General features: G+C 53.3%; 4 protein-coding genes across 4 annotated transcripts; 1 reads left to right on the forward strand and 3 right to left on the reverse strand.

Moving 5' to 3' along the window:
- Positions 1-1110: 1110 nt before the first annotated feature.
- J7T55_009328 (dynein light chain) lies at positions 1111-1844 on the reverse strand (the record flags this gene model as incomplete). Its single annotated transcript, XM_053134643.1, has 4 exons — positions 1111-1479; positions 1549-1623; positions 1717-1755; positions 1818-1844. The coding sequence occupies 4 exons, from the start codon at positions 1842-1844 to the stop codon at positions 1111-1113; spliced, it is 510 nt and encodes a 169-aa protein (XP_052987527.1).
- Positions 1845-2909: 1065 nt separating this feature from the next.
- Positions 2910-3352, forward strand: J7T55_009329 (uncharacterized protein; the record flags this gene model as incomplete). The annotated part of the gene is made up of 2 exons (XM_053134644.1): positions 2910-2943; positions 3003-3352. The coding sequence occupies 2 exons, from the start codon at positions 2910-2912 to the stop codon at positions 3350-3352; spliced, it is 384 nt and encodes a 127-aa protein (XP_052987528.1).
- Positions 3353-4012: 660 nt separating this feature from the next.
- J7T55_009330 (DUF563 domain-containing protein) lies at positions 4013-5587 on the reverse strand (the record flags this gene model as incomplete). The annotated part of the gene is made up of 1 exon (XM_053134646.1): positions 4013-5587. One exon carries the CDS (start codon positions 5585-5587, stop codon positions 4013-4015), a length of 1575 nt encoding a protein of 524 aa, XP_052987529.1.
- Positions 5588-10265: 4678 nt separating this feature from the next.
- On the reverse strand, positions 10266-14343 carry J7T55_009331 (uncharacterized protein; the record flags this gene model as incomplete). The annotated part of the gene is made up of 5 exons (XM_053134647.1): positions 10266-11456; positions 11856-11984; positions 12055-13438; positions 13678-13703; positions 13765-14343. 5 exons carry the CDS (start codon positions 14341-14343, stop codon positions 10266-10268), a joined length of 3309 nt encoding a protein of 1102 aa, XP_052987530.1.
- Between the last annotated feature and the right edge of the window lie 278 nt (positions 14344-14621).

Here is a 14621-nt window from a genome sequence, read left to right on the forward strand (position 1 = left end):
GGTTGTGCAACCATCCCAAGTGTTATATAGACTGGTCGATCTCCCGAGAAGCTTAAGCTGCAAGTCTCAGCCACCCGCAGCAAGCCCGGGACGACACGCGACCTGCCTCCCCATGCATATCCTTACGAAGTATAGGAATTCCCAAACCTTGCGAAGTACTCGGGAATTCGCGGGAATATTGCAAATGAAACATGATTGAATACATGATTTGTAATGTCATGGTTGAATCAGAGCAGGCTATCCCGTAGAAGATTATCACATGGAGAAATACATTTGTTGATCAGGTCATACTCAGGAGTCAGTGGTCCCTGCAAGCTGTACAGGGGGCACATGGCTGTTCTGTCTATGACAGATGGCAACTTGATATTCTTCAGGTGCCGTCTCCCCTTGACTTGAGCTGTAGATTGGGGCCCGTGTGTTTGTCCATGGTGTAGCGAAGGAGGATGTAACCTAGCCAATGGCCCCTTGGCTACTCTCAGTTTGGGTCCTCTCACGTCCGTACCAAGTATCCAATGGAAGAGCAGATATTCTCGATTGGAAACAAGGGCGCAAGCACATATGCTGACTGCCTACGAAACTGTGTATCCTATGCAGGCTTTGTCGTACCGGCCTCGAGGGCGGTAGGGATGAATGGGATGACATGTCCCACAGCGTCACACACAAGATTGACTGGGCTAAGTAGCGGTACCAGGACCGGAAGTTTGTGCTAACACCGAGCTTGTGAACAGACGATATTTGTACAACAATATCCAACATAGAATGTTCAATGCCTGCTCCTCAACGGTTCTTGTCCAACAAAGTTCTCTGCCTGGGTCCTGGTCTCTCTGCCTCAGTTGAACTTCCCTCCTTGATGTATTGAAACTCCATGCATGCATGCAATTGCATTTAGATAGTACCGAGCCGTTGCAATTTCGCCAAATGCGCCCGAGCTTGTAGAAACCATTGCAAGCGGCTAATTGGATCCAACACAAATCCGTTCTCGATGACCAGCTTGAGCCAATACCAGATCACAATCATATCCTGTTCACAATGCATCTCTAAGGACTTGCGAGGATCACCTCACGTGCACGCATTACCACCTCTTGTGGGTTGCCATGAGCCGGTCATTCCTCACAGAGACACCCAGATCAGCATGATGACGACGTCCATGCCCTTCGCGTCGCCCCCCTCGTACTTGTAGCTCCACATGCCGTCCGTCTCCTCGTTCCAGTAGGCACCGCTCGCGGAGTGCATGCCGCGGCGGCCAACGTGGGGCTTGCCGTCCGTGGCGGTGGCCGTGCTTGCGGGCTCGGCGGCAGCGGCCGACTCCTTGGACTCCTCGGTCGATGTGCCCGCCGAGGTGGACGTGCCCTGGGCCTTGTTGAGCTGAGAGGTAGGGACGAGGTGCTGCACGATGGTGCTGGTGACGGCGAACTTGTATGCTGGGGCGGCGGCCTTGTCGGGGGTAGACTCGGAGATCACGGCGCGGAGGATGTTGTTCTACATCCAGGGGTGGGCAGATTGTCAGTGATGGGAACATCAGCGGAGTGCGGGGCGGTGACGGCTTACAATGATGGTTGAGTTCCATTCCGGCGTCTTCGCGTGGTCATAGTACTCTGCGCTGCCGATGGCACTTTGGCAGGCCTGTCAAGAGTCCGTCAGCTTCGTTGCATGAGACGAGCAGAGGCGGCCATGGTCGCCTTCTTGTCATCAGATGGCAGCGGTGCCAGGACGTACATCGTTGGCGATCTGCTTGAGTCTGTTCAACTGAACGGGCTGCAACGAAGGGCTGTTAGATTTTGTCTTGCTCCGAGGCAGGCTCAGAGGTATCAACGAACCGGTGTGGCCTGCTTCTTCTCGGACATGGCTGCGACTTCGATTGGATGGTGAGGGTTGGAATAGGGGTAAGGAGGAGCTTCTGGGAGCGTCTGAAGTTAGCACCGCGCATGCGAGTGGGATTGTACGTGGTGGGATGGTGGTTGCAACTGACGGGATGTCTCAAAGCAGACGGGATGTTTGACAAGGCTGGGAGTAGGGTGAGACCTTGGTGTAGCTTTTTGTCTTTCTTGATGTTGAGCCTAGCAGGTATTGGATTGGATATCGCAGGCTGAACAAGGCTGGCTGGCTCGCGGGCTGGCAATCACAGGCTCAGATGCCAAAAGGAGGAGCTCCACTGTTTTGTTTGGATCCCCCTCCGCGTTTCCAATCCCCCTCAGAGGCCCGTGCAGTTGCTGCTGATAACCCCCCTGCAGTCAACAACTGTCGGCTGGCAAAGCAACGAGACTAACAATATGCCTGCTTGCATTGCTGGGCTTACATAAGGTGCGCAATGCTGTGCCACTAAGCATGGATAGGTACAGCATGCTGGCAAATGCACAAAGAGCTCCAGTGGTAGCTACCAGAAGCAGAGATCCTGGTCTCCAAATAGCGCTTTCACTACATGCAGAACCGATGAGGAAGCCAAGTGCACGAATCATGCCTCTGGGACGTGCCCACGTGCACCCGAAGGAGTAGGTGGGACCCCTGCTCCCCTCCCTTGCTGCAGACCTGGGGGCTCGATTGAGTTGCATCGTGCAGCTGCGCCGGCCTGAGGTGCTTCTGACAGAGCCTTCGCCTTGCTGTTCTGCTCCTGTATTACGTACCAAACCTCTCACGACGACCTGGAAACCGTGCTCTTATTAACCGCGCTGCCTCCAAGTCACTCACTCGAAAGACTGCTGGCCATCCAAAGCCTCTAGAACTGCGTCAATTGACCTTTGACGGAGCATTCCGTCCCAACTCCAGCTCCAGCTCCAGCTCCAGCCACCTCCTGCAGTGCTTCCTCGAGTCTGCGGGTAGAAATTAATATCCGTGGAACAACTACGACAACAATTACTTCTACCCCCGCCACAGCTGTCGCCCACCCTTCGACATTCCAGACAGCCATCGTCATGTCGAGCCAGCCCTTGCTCCAGACTGCGCCAGGTATTTCCTGCCCTCGGGAACTGCTCACCACGCAATCGGCTGACATCTGTTTCTCCTAGGCAAACGAATTGCCCTCCCCACCCGCGTCGAGCCCAAAGTCTACTTCGCCAACGAGCGAACGTTCCTGTCATGGCTGAACTTCGCCGTCATCGTCGGCGCCCTCGCCGTCGGAATGCTTAACTTCGGCGACAAGGCCGCCAAGATCTCCGCCTTCTGCTTCACCGGCGTCTCCATCGCCACTCTGATATATGCGTTACGGACCTATCACTGGCGGGCCAGGTCCATCAGGGTGCGCGGCCAGGCCGGCTTCGACGACAGGTTTGGCCCCACGGCGCTGGCCATCCTGCTGTTGATCGCGGTGGTGGTCAACTTTGTGCTGAGGATCGTGGACTCCTCCAAGGGCCACTAGGTCGAATGCAATTGTACGATCTGAGATATAAATCAAGCAGTTTCACGAGGGCTTTCTCCATACGGTTTACGGGCTAGGGATGTGCTTGTCGCCGAAGTCACGATCTGGCGAAGCTATGCGGCTACCAAGCCAAGGTGTGCTTATGTGTGATGAGAAGGCGCTGGCTTTTCCTAAGCCGGCATCAGAGAGATTAAAGAGATTGGCGAGGTCACAGGTACATGGAGCATTGAAACGGGCTGTCGCCGACCCTCGCGGACGTGGACAATACCGGTTCGCCGCGGAAAGAGTCAAGATGAGACTCAAGGCAGTTCTTCGTTCGAGGTGTTACTCAAGCATGGGTGGCTCTGCAAATAAGGGTGGTTAATATGCATTCAGCATGGGACGGCACGCATCTGGCGGCGTCATGATTTCATAGAGCGCAAAGGAATGACACGAAGCATTCACATTCAACACACGCTGGCTCACGCATATGCAATGGTACGGCTCGGCGCAACTCCAGTTGAACGATTTATGTGACAGTTCCCTTGAGCATACACTTACTTCTTTAACCAGCTCTATATCATCACAATTTTCTGTCCGTCCAGCTTCCAGACATAAAGCTCTCATGGTGGTTGCAAGACCCACCATTGGGCATGCTATCCGCTAAGCGATGCCAGTCTTCTATGAACCACCCGCTACTGCCTCGATGGCCAGACCAACCTGAGCCACGAAGTCCTCTTCACTGATGACGAGTTCCACCTTGTCCCACGCATCACGCCTAGCTAGCTCAACCTCTACTGCATTGGGTGTGGCCCCTCCATGATCCTGCTCCACACTCGCTTTCCGGCTTCCCGCCTGATCAATGGGGACAGCCTCGGCCTCAGCCAGGAAGTACTTCCGCCCTAGCAGAGCAGCCAAATTTCTATATCGTGTTTGAGTCAGCCCCGCCCGCTGGATTTCCACGACCGCGCCATGGCCCTCGCGCATGAACATGATATGGCTCAGTTCGGCACCGTGGGCCCCGATGAGGACATCGGCCGAGTGCACTATGGTCAGCTGGTCCGCCATGGGTAATGCGGCAAAGTTGGCCGCATAAGCTATGACTTTAGGAGCGGGGAAGGCCCTGCGGAGCGCTTTGATGAGATGAATATTGTCCTTAACCTTGTGCGTGGCTGTCTGCACGAAGACGACTTTGACGGACCCGAAGAGGTGTTTTCCACGATACGACACGTGGTAATGCTGCAGCACCCGCCTAGCAAAGGTTTTCGCGATGGCTGAGTTGCGACAGTCCGATACGTCGTCCCCGCCGATCTGTGCCAGCGGGTTGCTACCGCCCGGGAGCGCGACGATCGCCGTGTGAGCGGACAAGAGGGCGTCTGCTCTGGCTTGGCCCTCTAGGATATCCTCAAAGCGTATTGGCGCTGAGCCGGCGAAGAAGGACCAGAGATCGTATACGGGTCCTTCTGGGAAATCATCTAGGATGATCACTTGTGTCCTAGGTAGGTCTGCTGGTATTGCGATGATCGAGTCTCCCAAGCGGCTGTCGCTACTCATACGCAGTATGTCCACGCTCAACATCATGGACAAGATCTCCATGAGGCTGCCCCAGAAATTTGCCGTGTCCTCCCGCTTGACCAAGATCGTGTAATTGGACTGCTCTGCCTGGCTATCGTCGATAGACAAAGGCGATGGAAGCATCCCTTTCGTCTTCCGGCCGATTTGGAAATATTTGTCGAAGACATCGCTCGTTTCCAGTTGTCCCTGCCTCTCGTCGAAGAAAGCAATACCTCCGGACGGCTTCATCTGACCAGCGGACCCGATGTCGCAGTCCAAGCGAAAGCGTCCGGTTTCCTCGTCGAGCACTACATCCCGCGCAATGCAGAAGGAGTCGCGGCCTTGACCAGTCGTCGTGCCGTGGAAACAGGTTATACTGGCCCCTGACGTTGAAGGACAATACTCCACAGCATGGCTTCTGAGGCCACGAAGATATTCTGCGCTATCTGTGTCGAAACATGCCCCTCGGTGATGCTTCCCATCCGCGCTCTCAGATACTATCCCGTATTCCGGCGGGATGGGTACGGGACTTTCGGCGCCCCCTTTGTTTGCTGGTACAGACCCTCTCGATCTAGGGGCAGATATATTGAATTTTGGCGTGATAGGAAAGAATAGGCCGTGATATCCCAACAAGCCTAGAATAATGGCGATTACGATCAAGGCCATGCTCGTGTTACTCGGTCGGCGGTTCAGTAGCAACATCGCGAAATGGTGATGTCCTGCTTTGAAGGCCCATTTCGAACAATGGGAGTGTTTGAAGCCTTGTCAACAGTCTACGGCACCATAGAAAACCACCAAGGAAAAGGGATGCGGCGCAGGACGTTACTGACGCGCTGTATGTTCTTTGGGTCTCGAGATTGGGGGCGGTACTGAAAGGTGCATTGAACCAGGGGTAACGGCTAGCTACATCCTTTGCTAATCAGGAAGCAGATCGAGGACCAACAGGTCGGCACAGAGGCCAGAAGACGCGTAATTCAAAAAAGAAAAACCCATACTAACTACGACTCGTAGGCATAATGGTCCAAGGGGAGGAGAATACCAAGAATGACAAGGTTGCTGATGCGCTCAAGATGGTACCATGCAAATGGCCCTAAACGTGAAAGGATTCAATACCACCTGGGCCTCCGCTGCGGCACAGGGACCAACAGAATGGTCTCATAGCATCATCATGGGCAGACCATTATCAGCCAGGATTGTCTTCCTTCCACTGTAATTGTTCGCCTCTCTCCACAAAAATCCTCCCAGCTCGCTCAAGTGGTGACTCTCGTGCTCATCATGGTGGTATCTCGAGCTCTAGCGGCCTTCTCTCGCTGCATTTGTCGGGTGGGTCTGGGGCATGTCTGCTCTGTACGGTACCTTTGCACTAGGTCTGGCACACTTCTTCTCTGTATGGTCCCTTTGCGCTCTCTATGGAGATATCCCTACTTCCTTATCCATAATTCAACGAGGGTGACCAGGTTGAGATGGAGCCTCGCAAGAGTGTACATCCTCGGGTATGCCGTCAATAATTTCGCACCGATAATGTCTCTTGTCAGACCAGGAGACAGTCCAGGGCATTGGCCTCGTCGACTTTCTAAATGAAATCGTGTGTTCATTCCACAATGGTGTGTAATCGGCGACCCATTGCCGAATCTCCCAATGCTGCGTTCCCGGAGAGGAGGGGGGGACGCAACTTTGAAGTGCCTGGGTTCGTTCAAGTAGATTTAGTAAAATGTAGTAACGGAAGTTTGAACAATATTTTGTCTACGGCACCTAAGGGCAATGTGATATGCCAAATCAGATCACACAAGCAAGGAATCGCGCACATCTTTTCAAGGAGCGTGCAAGAGGCTGTCATACACAACCCAATTTGCAGACGCTCATCCACTTGACGAGAGCCCTTGTCCAAAATGAACTTCGGCGCCAACCCCCTTATATTGAACGAGAATATCACCCAGCTCATTCCCTCTGGGGGTCGCCCGGGGCTACTGGGAGAAACCAGGCTACACAGGTATGATGGGCCATGGGCCTCGGCCCCAACTCTACGATTCTCAGTGTCCTGAGTAACTCTAGAAGAGTCGCCTCATAAACAACCACAAGCAGACGTTCGACACGGTGGGTGATTCATGCAAGAAACAGATGGTGGCTACTCTGGAGGACATGGCGCTCAACCTCGCCATTTGTACGGATGTGTGTCTCATGGGAGAGCCTGTGTCCAGTGCCATCTCTATACGCATCCACCCAACTCTTCCTGTTCCCATGAGCATAACTCTGGAGTCTTACTTCCATAAGTGGATGGCGTATGCGGGCAACTCCATCGGTGCGATGGCTCGTACAAAGGTATTGATCTGCTGGAACTTGAGATAACCAAGAGGTCGAATCGTGAGCCAAATCGTTTCTACTCGTGTCGCTTATCAGCGGGCTGTATCAAGCTCTCCACATGATATCTAATTGTCTCTCTCATGACGAATGCGGTCGCGACTTAATGATCACTTTGATTCGGCCCGTACCATCCGTATGCCGCATGAGCTTCTCGTCGTCCCTCACGGACATACTGGTGGATAAATCGAGGCTCTGTCCACGATACCACTGGACCTTGTCTTCTCATAAACTCTCGCCGGGACTTCAGTCGAAATGAGGTGGCTGTGCTTGTGCTAAATTCCTCGAGTAGCCCAACTAATGGGAAATCCCGCCTTCGGCTAGTTCTCGCTGTGGTCGGCTTTCCTTGCCCCGGTTGAGAACATAGTTGGCGTTGACACAGCACGCACAGAGATCACAGACTTGTGTGGCTGAGCGGCTAAGGATGTCACAAGCGGCGGTACCAGCTCTTCTGCTTCATGGGAACCTTTGACATTGGGTGACATAACCCTTGTCGACCAGGCCACTGGAGGAAATCACATATCCACAGGCGGTATCGTTGGTATCACAGTCGGCGCTGTAGGTCTCGGCGCTATCACGGAGTGTTTTGGTAATGTGTATGCAGCTCAAAGGGCTGGGGCCAGATTCGGTGAAGGTCCAAGAATACAAATCCCCTGTCGTCACACAGGCATGCACGCTAAGCGGGCATGAGCTGCAGGACACCAGCCACGTCTATGTACACGAGCTTATGGACACACGAGAGCAGGTACATATTTCATGGCTGCCTAGGAGCTTCAGCCTTGCTGTGATGTATGCTAAATTTATATCAGCATGGAGGCGCGTTTGTGATCGGTCGTCTTCTTGCCCTTTTCGTAAATTTCAAAATAGAGCATGCGGAACACGACTCACCTGCATGTATGTGGTATGCAGGCCTCGCAAGGCTGAGCGTATGCAGCGGCATAGCCCCGACTGATCAGTCGCTTAGGGTTGTTGAGGTATCAGGAATATCAGCCCCAGACTTCAGCTTTCCGGTGGACACACGACTAGTGGGCCACTTCCATTGTACTGGGAGACGGTCCGGGATGTAGGGAGCCAGCATGGCATTGAGTGCCAGCAGAATTCGTAATCGCAAGTGATAATTCCAACGACCTCAATTTTCTGTAGTCGACTGTGCAGTTCACTACCAATCTCTGTCTAGATGACGGAACACATGTAGCTCATTGCCTTGGGACTTTGGCTATGACTTTGATACCGAAATATATCTCTTCGTTATCAGCGTAACAAAGCTCAGATGACGAAGATGCATTTTACCAATTCACCCACTCATAGGTCCACATCTCGTGAGTTTGCAATAACCAAAGACCTCGCTAGAGGGCATGTATAGTTAGCTATCTTAGAAAACGATCCCGCGTCTCATTGAATACAATGTCATCTTCTTCTCTGTCCAAATTCGAATTCTGGCAATATCAGCTACAGTAGGATGTGCTTCCGCTTCGACGCTGACGTCAACGGCAAAGACTGGGAACAACCAAGGAAGCTGCGCAAATGTCGGCATAGGCGCTGCCATCGGCGTCTGTGTGGGAGAAGGCGTAGCCGGCGTCATCCAGCTTTTCATTCTGTAATTTCGGATGTATCTCAGGGACGGCAATCAAGAATGACGGAAGCAAAAGTGGTTTCTCACTATGTGGTGAGGGCGGAACTCCCGGAAGTCAGCAGGGACAGTGGTTGGTGACGTGCGGGATACTTTCATGCTGGCGACATCAGTAATCAATAACTTTGCAAGACGCTCCTACCACCGATAGCAATCTTTGGGCACACCAGGTCCCAGTCAGACAATTCCGAGATGCTGTATGTCTGCAACTGTGGAGACTGAAGTTCGACATGGTTCTCCTTATAAGGGTGTCCGCCCCCGATTAGCGAAGTCAATTGCATATATAATGACGTGTTGAGAAGACAAAGGATTTAAATAGTCCGAAAAATAAGTCTATGTATACTATTTGGTGCCGTATTCGCGCCTAAATATTCATGCGACGCTGCAGAATTATAAGACTGTGCACAGCGCACTTCTCTCCGGGGCCTACCAACCACCCCTGTCCCAACAGAACGAATAGTCCTGGGTCTCCCTTCAAAGACCCAAGTGGATAAGACTCTTATCTGAGGAACTGAGACTATCTTCTTGACCCGTTGCGCAAGGTCCCCTGAAGTCGGCCCTTGCAGAGCTGCAACTCTATGCGTGCGGTGCCGGCTGCATCAGTGCAAGATACAAGTCTCTCTCTCTATTTAGATCAGCTTATCCGTGATACCTGCAGCAGAGCTATGACTAAGTTTATATGAGTGAATGCTTGGTATAAGAGTTACCCGGCTAGCTCCGGTCATCAAAAGCAGTGGGCTAGTCAAGAGCCAGCAGGGATCGCAACATCTTCAATGTCCTGGGAAATCAACAGACAGGAGACATCAAGTGACTACACAATACCATCTGCCGATAATGAGGGGTATAAGAAAGAAAACCGCTATAATGAGCAACTTTTGAGTTTAGCTACACTGGATGCTATAGAAGTTCGAGAGCTTTGACATGACGCCACTGATAGAAGTACAGGAAGGGAGGATAGAGAAAACTCAAAAGGAAACACATATTAAGATTAACAAAATGCTGTGCCCAACTCATTCTTTGCCTCCCGCCCAGCAACGTTTTCTAGTACATGTCGACACAAATCCTCCCAAACTGATGTCTCTCATCCCCCCAATTCTAATCTTTATCCACCTCGTTTTCTATCCATGTAGGAGTGTATGCGAACCGTCAACGAATGTAACCCAAACCATGCAAAGTGTAGATGCTATGCCAAGTGCCGCTCAAATGCGATCCGTCTGTTGGTACAAGTCCGCCACACCCCTCTTTCGGCCCGTCGTGCCCGCCTTTCGTTGTCCCATCATTATGTCCGTCGTGATGTCGTTATTACAGAAACAAGAGGATAAGTAAGAAATTGAAAGCCAGAAAAGGAGGAAGAAAAAGAAACGCGTTGCGGTGACAAAAAAAAGAAGAACATTAAAACCACCTCCAGTTAACGCCCTCTTCGAGCTTCTTTAACACGCCCACCGCATCAACGTATAGCTGGCTCCTGGGGCCGACGCAGTCCGCGTCCAGCCTCCTCTTCACTAGCGATACCACGCCGGCGCTGGCCTCCCTCCGGTGCTTCATCCTCGTGGCATCTTCAGGCCTCTGGAGGGCAGCAACAGCCTGCAGCCAGCTGATGGCCTCGTCCTTGGGGAGGGGGGCCTTCTGCGGTGAGGTAGATGACGAAGACCGCGCGGCGCGGTGCCCGAAGGCCCAGATGATGAGCACGCAGACGTACATGCCCCAGTAGTCGCTGATGCAGCCTGTCTGGGGCGTAGTGACGCTACCGTCCTTGAGGAAGCACAGCAGGGCGCGGGCGGCGTGGCAGGTCGCCTGGGCACAAGACATGCCCTCGAGACTACCCGCGGGGGCTTGTTGCTGGGAGCTGGGCGACTTGGAGAAAAGTCTGCCTTCCGCCCAGGCTTTGAGACGCTTCTGGTTCTCCAAAAACGTCGAGGCGCCAAGCACTTTCTGGCTGAAGACCCAGCTGTCGCCGCTGACGGCGAGAAGGTCGTGGAGAGGGGTGTGGTGGAGGGCAAGGTAGATACTAGGGCTGGGGGAGACGTTTGCCATTGAGAATAAGTGTACAATGCGCTCTTCGGAGTGAGCGCCGTTGAAAGACTGGTTGTAGGACGCGGTCGTTGGTGTGCGCAGGTCGTCCGCTGTAAAGCTGTGATGATCGTCTTGTTCGTTTGAGGAGCGGTTGTACTGACGCCGGGGCAGCCTCGATGCTTCGGCATGGAGTATAGCCATCTTGTCAAGGCAGCTGTGTCTAGCCACCTCCTCCGGCTTCAAGGTGTTGGGATGGGGGACGAAACGGGGCATGCTAGCCGCTGGCGAGGTTTCTAGGATGTTTGCCCACTCGATTGCCGACCCCGCAGCCCACAGGGTGTCACTATGTCCTGTCAAGGGTATCGTTGAAAGGTCAATGTCATCCCTAGCACGAGGCTGTTGATGATACAAGGACGTGTGGTTGTCGACGATGAAGCATACGGTCAACAGCCGTCGACGAGCCTCTTCTTCAATCCAGGTGTGCCATCGCTCCTCATTGGTAATGCTGATACCCATGGTGCTGTTTCCAAGAGAAGTTGTGTTGAACATGGTTGGGGTATTTTCGAGGACCTGTGGAGAGAAGCTGTCTGAGTACGACTGTTCTTGCCCGATTGAAGTCAAAGGAAAACAGGCATTATCGAATGAAACATTATTGTATGTTTGGAAACCGGGGTTGAGAATGAAAGTATTAGGAGAAGAAGAAATCTGCTGCGGCGAGAAGGAAACGGTAGGCGAAAAGAGCACGGAGGTACTGCCATGACTGCCGTGATCGAATTGATAGAGTCCATTATGGGGCGAAGATGCAGAATTGGGCTCAGAACTTTGTGGTGACCAAGCAGGGAGTGAAGGAGTATAGCCGCCAGCAGAAGAAGACAGAGAAGGAACAGAGGACGAATCGGAACGAGAGACAGGAAGAAAAGAACGACTGTTGCTCGAAGCAGATGACACAAAAGACTGTGATCCACTTACCCTCGAGTAGAGGTTTTCAAACAGTTTTGAGGGCCGTACCGACGCCTTTCGGCCCCTGAACCGAGAAAAGAGTTCGCACAGAAGGATAGCCTGGCTGACCTGAAGACTCCACTGCGTGTACTGCGTGTTCTGCGAAGATGAATGAGTTAGCTAGGTGCTCGAAGTATTAGCTCGAGATGTGAGCTTTCCAAATACTCACGCGCTTCGCCTCCTGCCAAGCGTACTCGTGGAGCTGATTTCCCCGGATGCGATCGTCCTTGTTGTCGAGATATTGCGTCGCTATAGCAGCCATCGCGCATTTGAGAGCATCTTCCCCAGCGCCCTCAACCGTGCCTCGGTGAATGAATGGATACAGGACGTGAAATTTTTCCCAGTACACGTCGAGATACGAGGCAATACTGTTGCGCACAGAGCGCGGAAGGGGAGTCACCACCGACATCCCACCCATCCCGCAGCCACCCACGCCTGCCAGTGCCGAGCCCGTAAGTATGTCGCCTGGGCTGTTGCTCGGCCAGCTTGGACTGCTGCCATCACCGGCGTATATACCCACACCACCAATCATGTTGTTGCCGCCCACCACCATTTCCTTCTGCCGGCTCACATGAGCCATCGGGGCTGCTCGACTTGGGAGAGCAGCTGGAGTGACTAAAGTGTCAGCCCCTTGCGCCGACGATGGTGGATGGGATGGGCTACGAACTGAGGATGGTCGGTGATGGGCGACAGGGTGCGAGGCGATGGAGTTGTCCAGTAGAGACTGCTGTGTCTGATCGTCGGTAAACCCACCCATCAGCGAGGGGTCGAGAAGCGGGCCGTATGTGTGGTAAGGTGCCGGAGCTATGTGAGGAGACATTGGGAACGGCGGGGTGACATAATGGGAAGTAGTCACTGCGTCCAGGTTGCTTGTGCCATGTAGTTCACGCTGCGCGGAAAACGGCGATAGCATACTAGCGTTGGATTGCCAATCCAGAGAGCTGTGCGAGCGGTGGTGCTGCCAATACCCCCGAGGTCTGCTAACCTCAGCCGGTGGTGGGGTTGAATAGTTGCTTTCTGAAGCAGATGTCCAGGGTGAGTAGTCGGTAGTATGTATCAGCTCAGGCGGTTGATCAAGGCTGGTCTGCAAGGGACCTGCTGTAGTCGCCTGATTTTCGGTACCGATAAACATGGGCACTGTCCGAGGCGCCATTTCTATAGTCGAAAATGCCGAAGGTTCAGGAGAGGGGCTCATGCTGATAGGGAGCCTACTCGAATATAGCGAATAGCCGCCTGGGCCGGATGATGGACCGTAGTGATCACCGCCTGGGGGCGACATTGTGGGCACATGGCCTCCTGGCGCAGGACTGCCTCCGGGTGCGTAAGGTGTAGGTGGCATATTAGGAGTTGTGGGTGGCATGTCCGACGTTGAAGATGATGTTGGTGCTCCCCCGTAGCTGGCAGGAGAACCAAACCCATGAGGCGGCTGTAAACCTCCTCCACCAACCCGAAGCCCAGGCATTCGCTCCTCCAGAGTGGCTGAAGTTCCTGAGGCTGTAGAGTTGCGCCGGCTGCCCTCACCACTCATCGAGACCTTGTCTCCTTCTTGTTCACTATGTGTGCAATTAGTACAGCTTTGGAGATACGAAAACCGCTCGAAATAAGTGTTAGTTAACTTACTGTCTCTGTTGGTGTCTGGCCAGAAGATCCGGACGGTGGAAGGCTCGCTCGCAACCTGGGTAAGTGCATGGATAACGCGGCGTTTGGTGACTCAGTTGATGCCTCCTGCGAGAAAGTGGTTTAGTAACAATTCTTGCCAGGGAATATTATTTCCTCTATCAGATAGTCCTACCTGAGGTGCTCGGCTCTTGTGAAGGTCTGGTGAACATGTTAGCGACGTCAATTTCGGCAGCCAAGTGACGAGAAACCTTGCCCATACCTTCGGAGGGTTGCACATGTCGCACGTGTGAACAGGAACTCCCTTCTTGGCACGACTGACTCTCCCCGTGATCGGCGTCAGCCTGATGGGGACCTCGGGGTTTGGACTTCCCATCGGCCTCCTTGGATGATTTGGTGGTAGACCGCCGCCGCTGGCTCCCCCCATTGACGAGGACGATGCGGCGGACCCATAACCGTGTTGGTCCATCGAGTCCACGCTGGTATTACTTTCACGCCTGGACTGTTCTGCGCGAAATGTCGTGGGTGCTGTAGCTGCCGAAGATGTATCCCGTGGATCGCTGATGATGGCAGGCCTCTTGCCTTGCTGTATTGCTGAGCTTGAGCTTGAACCCTCGTCGGCGTATTGCTGGCTGGAGCGAGCGACCTCACTACCCTCAGCAAGCTGCGTTGATGAATGTTGCTGACTGGAACGAATGACGTGACCTGGTGGTATTGATGAAGGATTTTGACTTCGGAAACCGGAAGCGGGTGTTGCTGGGTCCTTATCCTTTTTATCCGTTGAGGGTGAGGCGTCATGTTGGTCCTCGTCCACGTTCATGATGGACTGCAGGCTAGACATGGCGGCGGCGGTTGTCCTCGATCAAGGACGTCACAGTTACAAAGTTAGTAATGTACACAATGTACACAGCCCGGCTGAATGTGCCGAGATCAGAAAAGTGTGCGAGTTCAGAAATAACCATCAAGAAGGGTAAGACTGAAAGAGCAAGGGGGTGTGTCTGCGGGAGAGAGCCTCAGTGGTGTCAGTATGTGACTGCAGAAGCAAGGCCTCAGCCTTCTCAGAGTTACAGTCGGATTGGGGCCGAGCCGTAGGTCGAGATGGTCGAGGTAAGAGAAAAA

The sequence above is a fragment of the Diaporthe amygdali genome, assembly GCF_026229845.1.
Source record: "Diaporthe amygdali strain CAA958 chromosome Unknown NODE_47_length_302777_cov_65_667284, whole genome shotgun sequence".
NCBI lineage: Eukaryota > Fungi > Ascomycota > Sordariomycetes > Diaporthales > Diaporthaceae > Diaporthe > Diaporthe amygdali.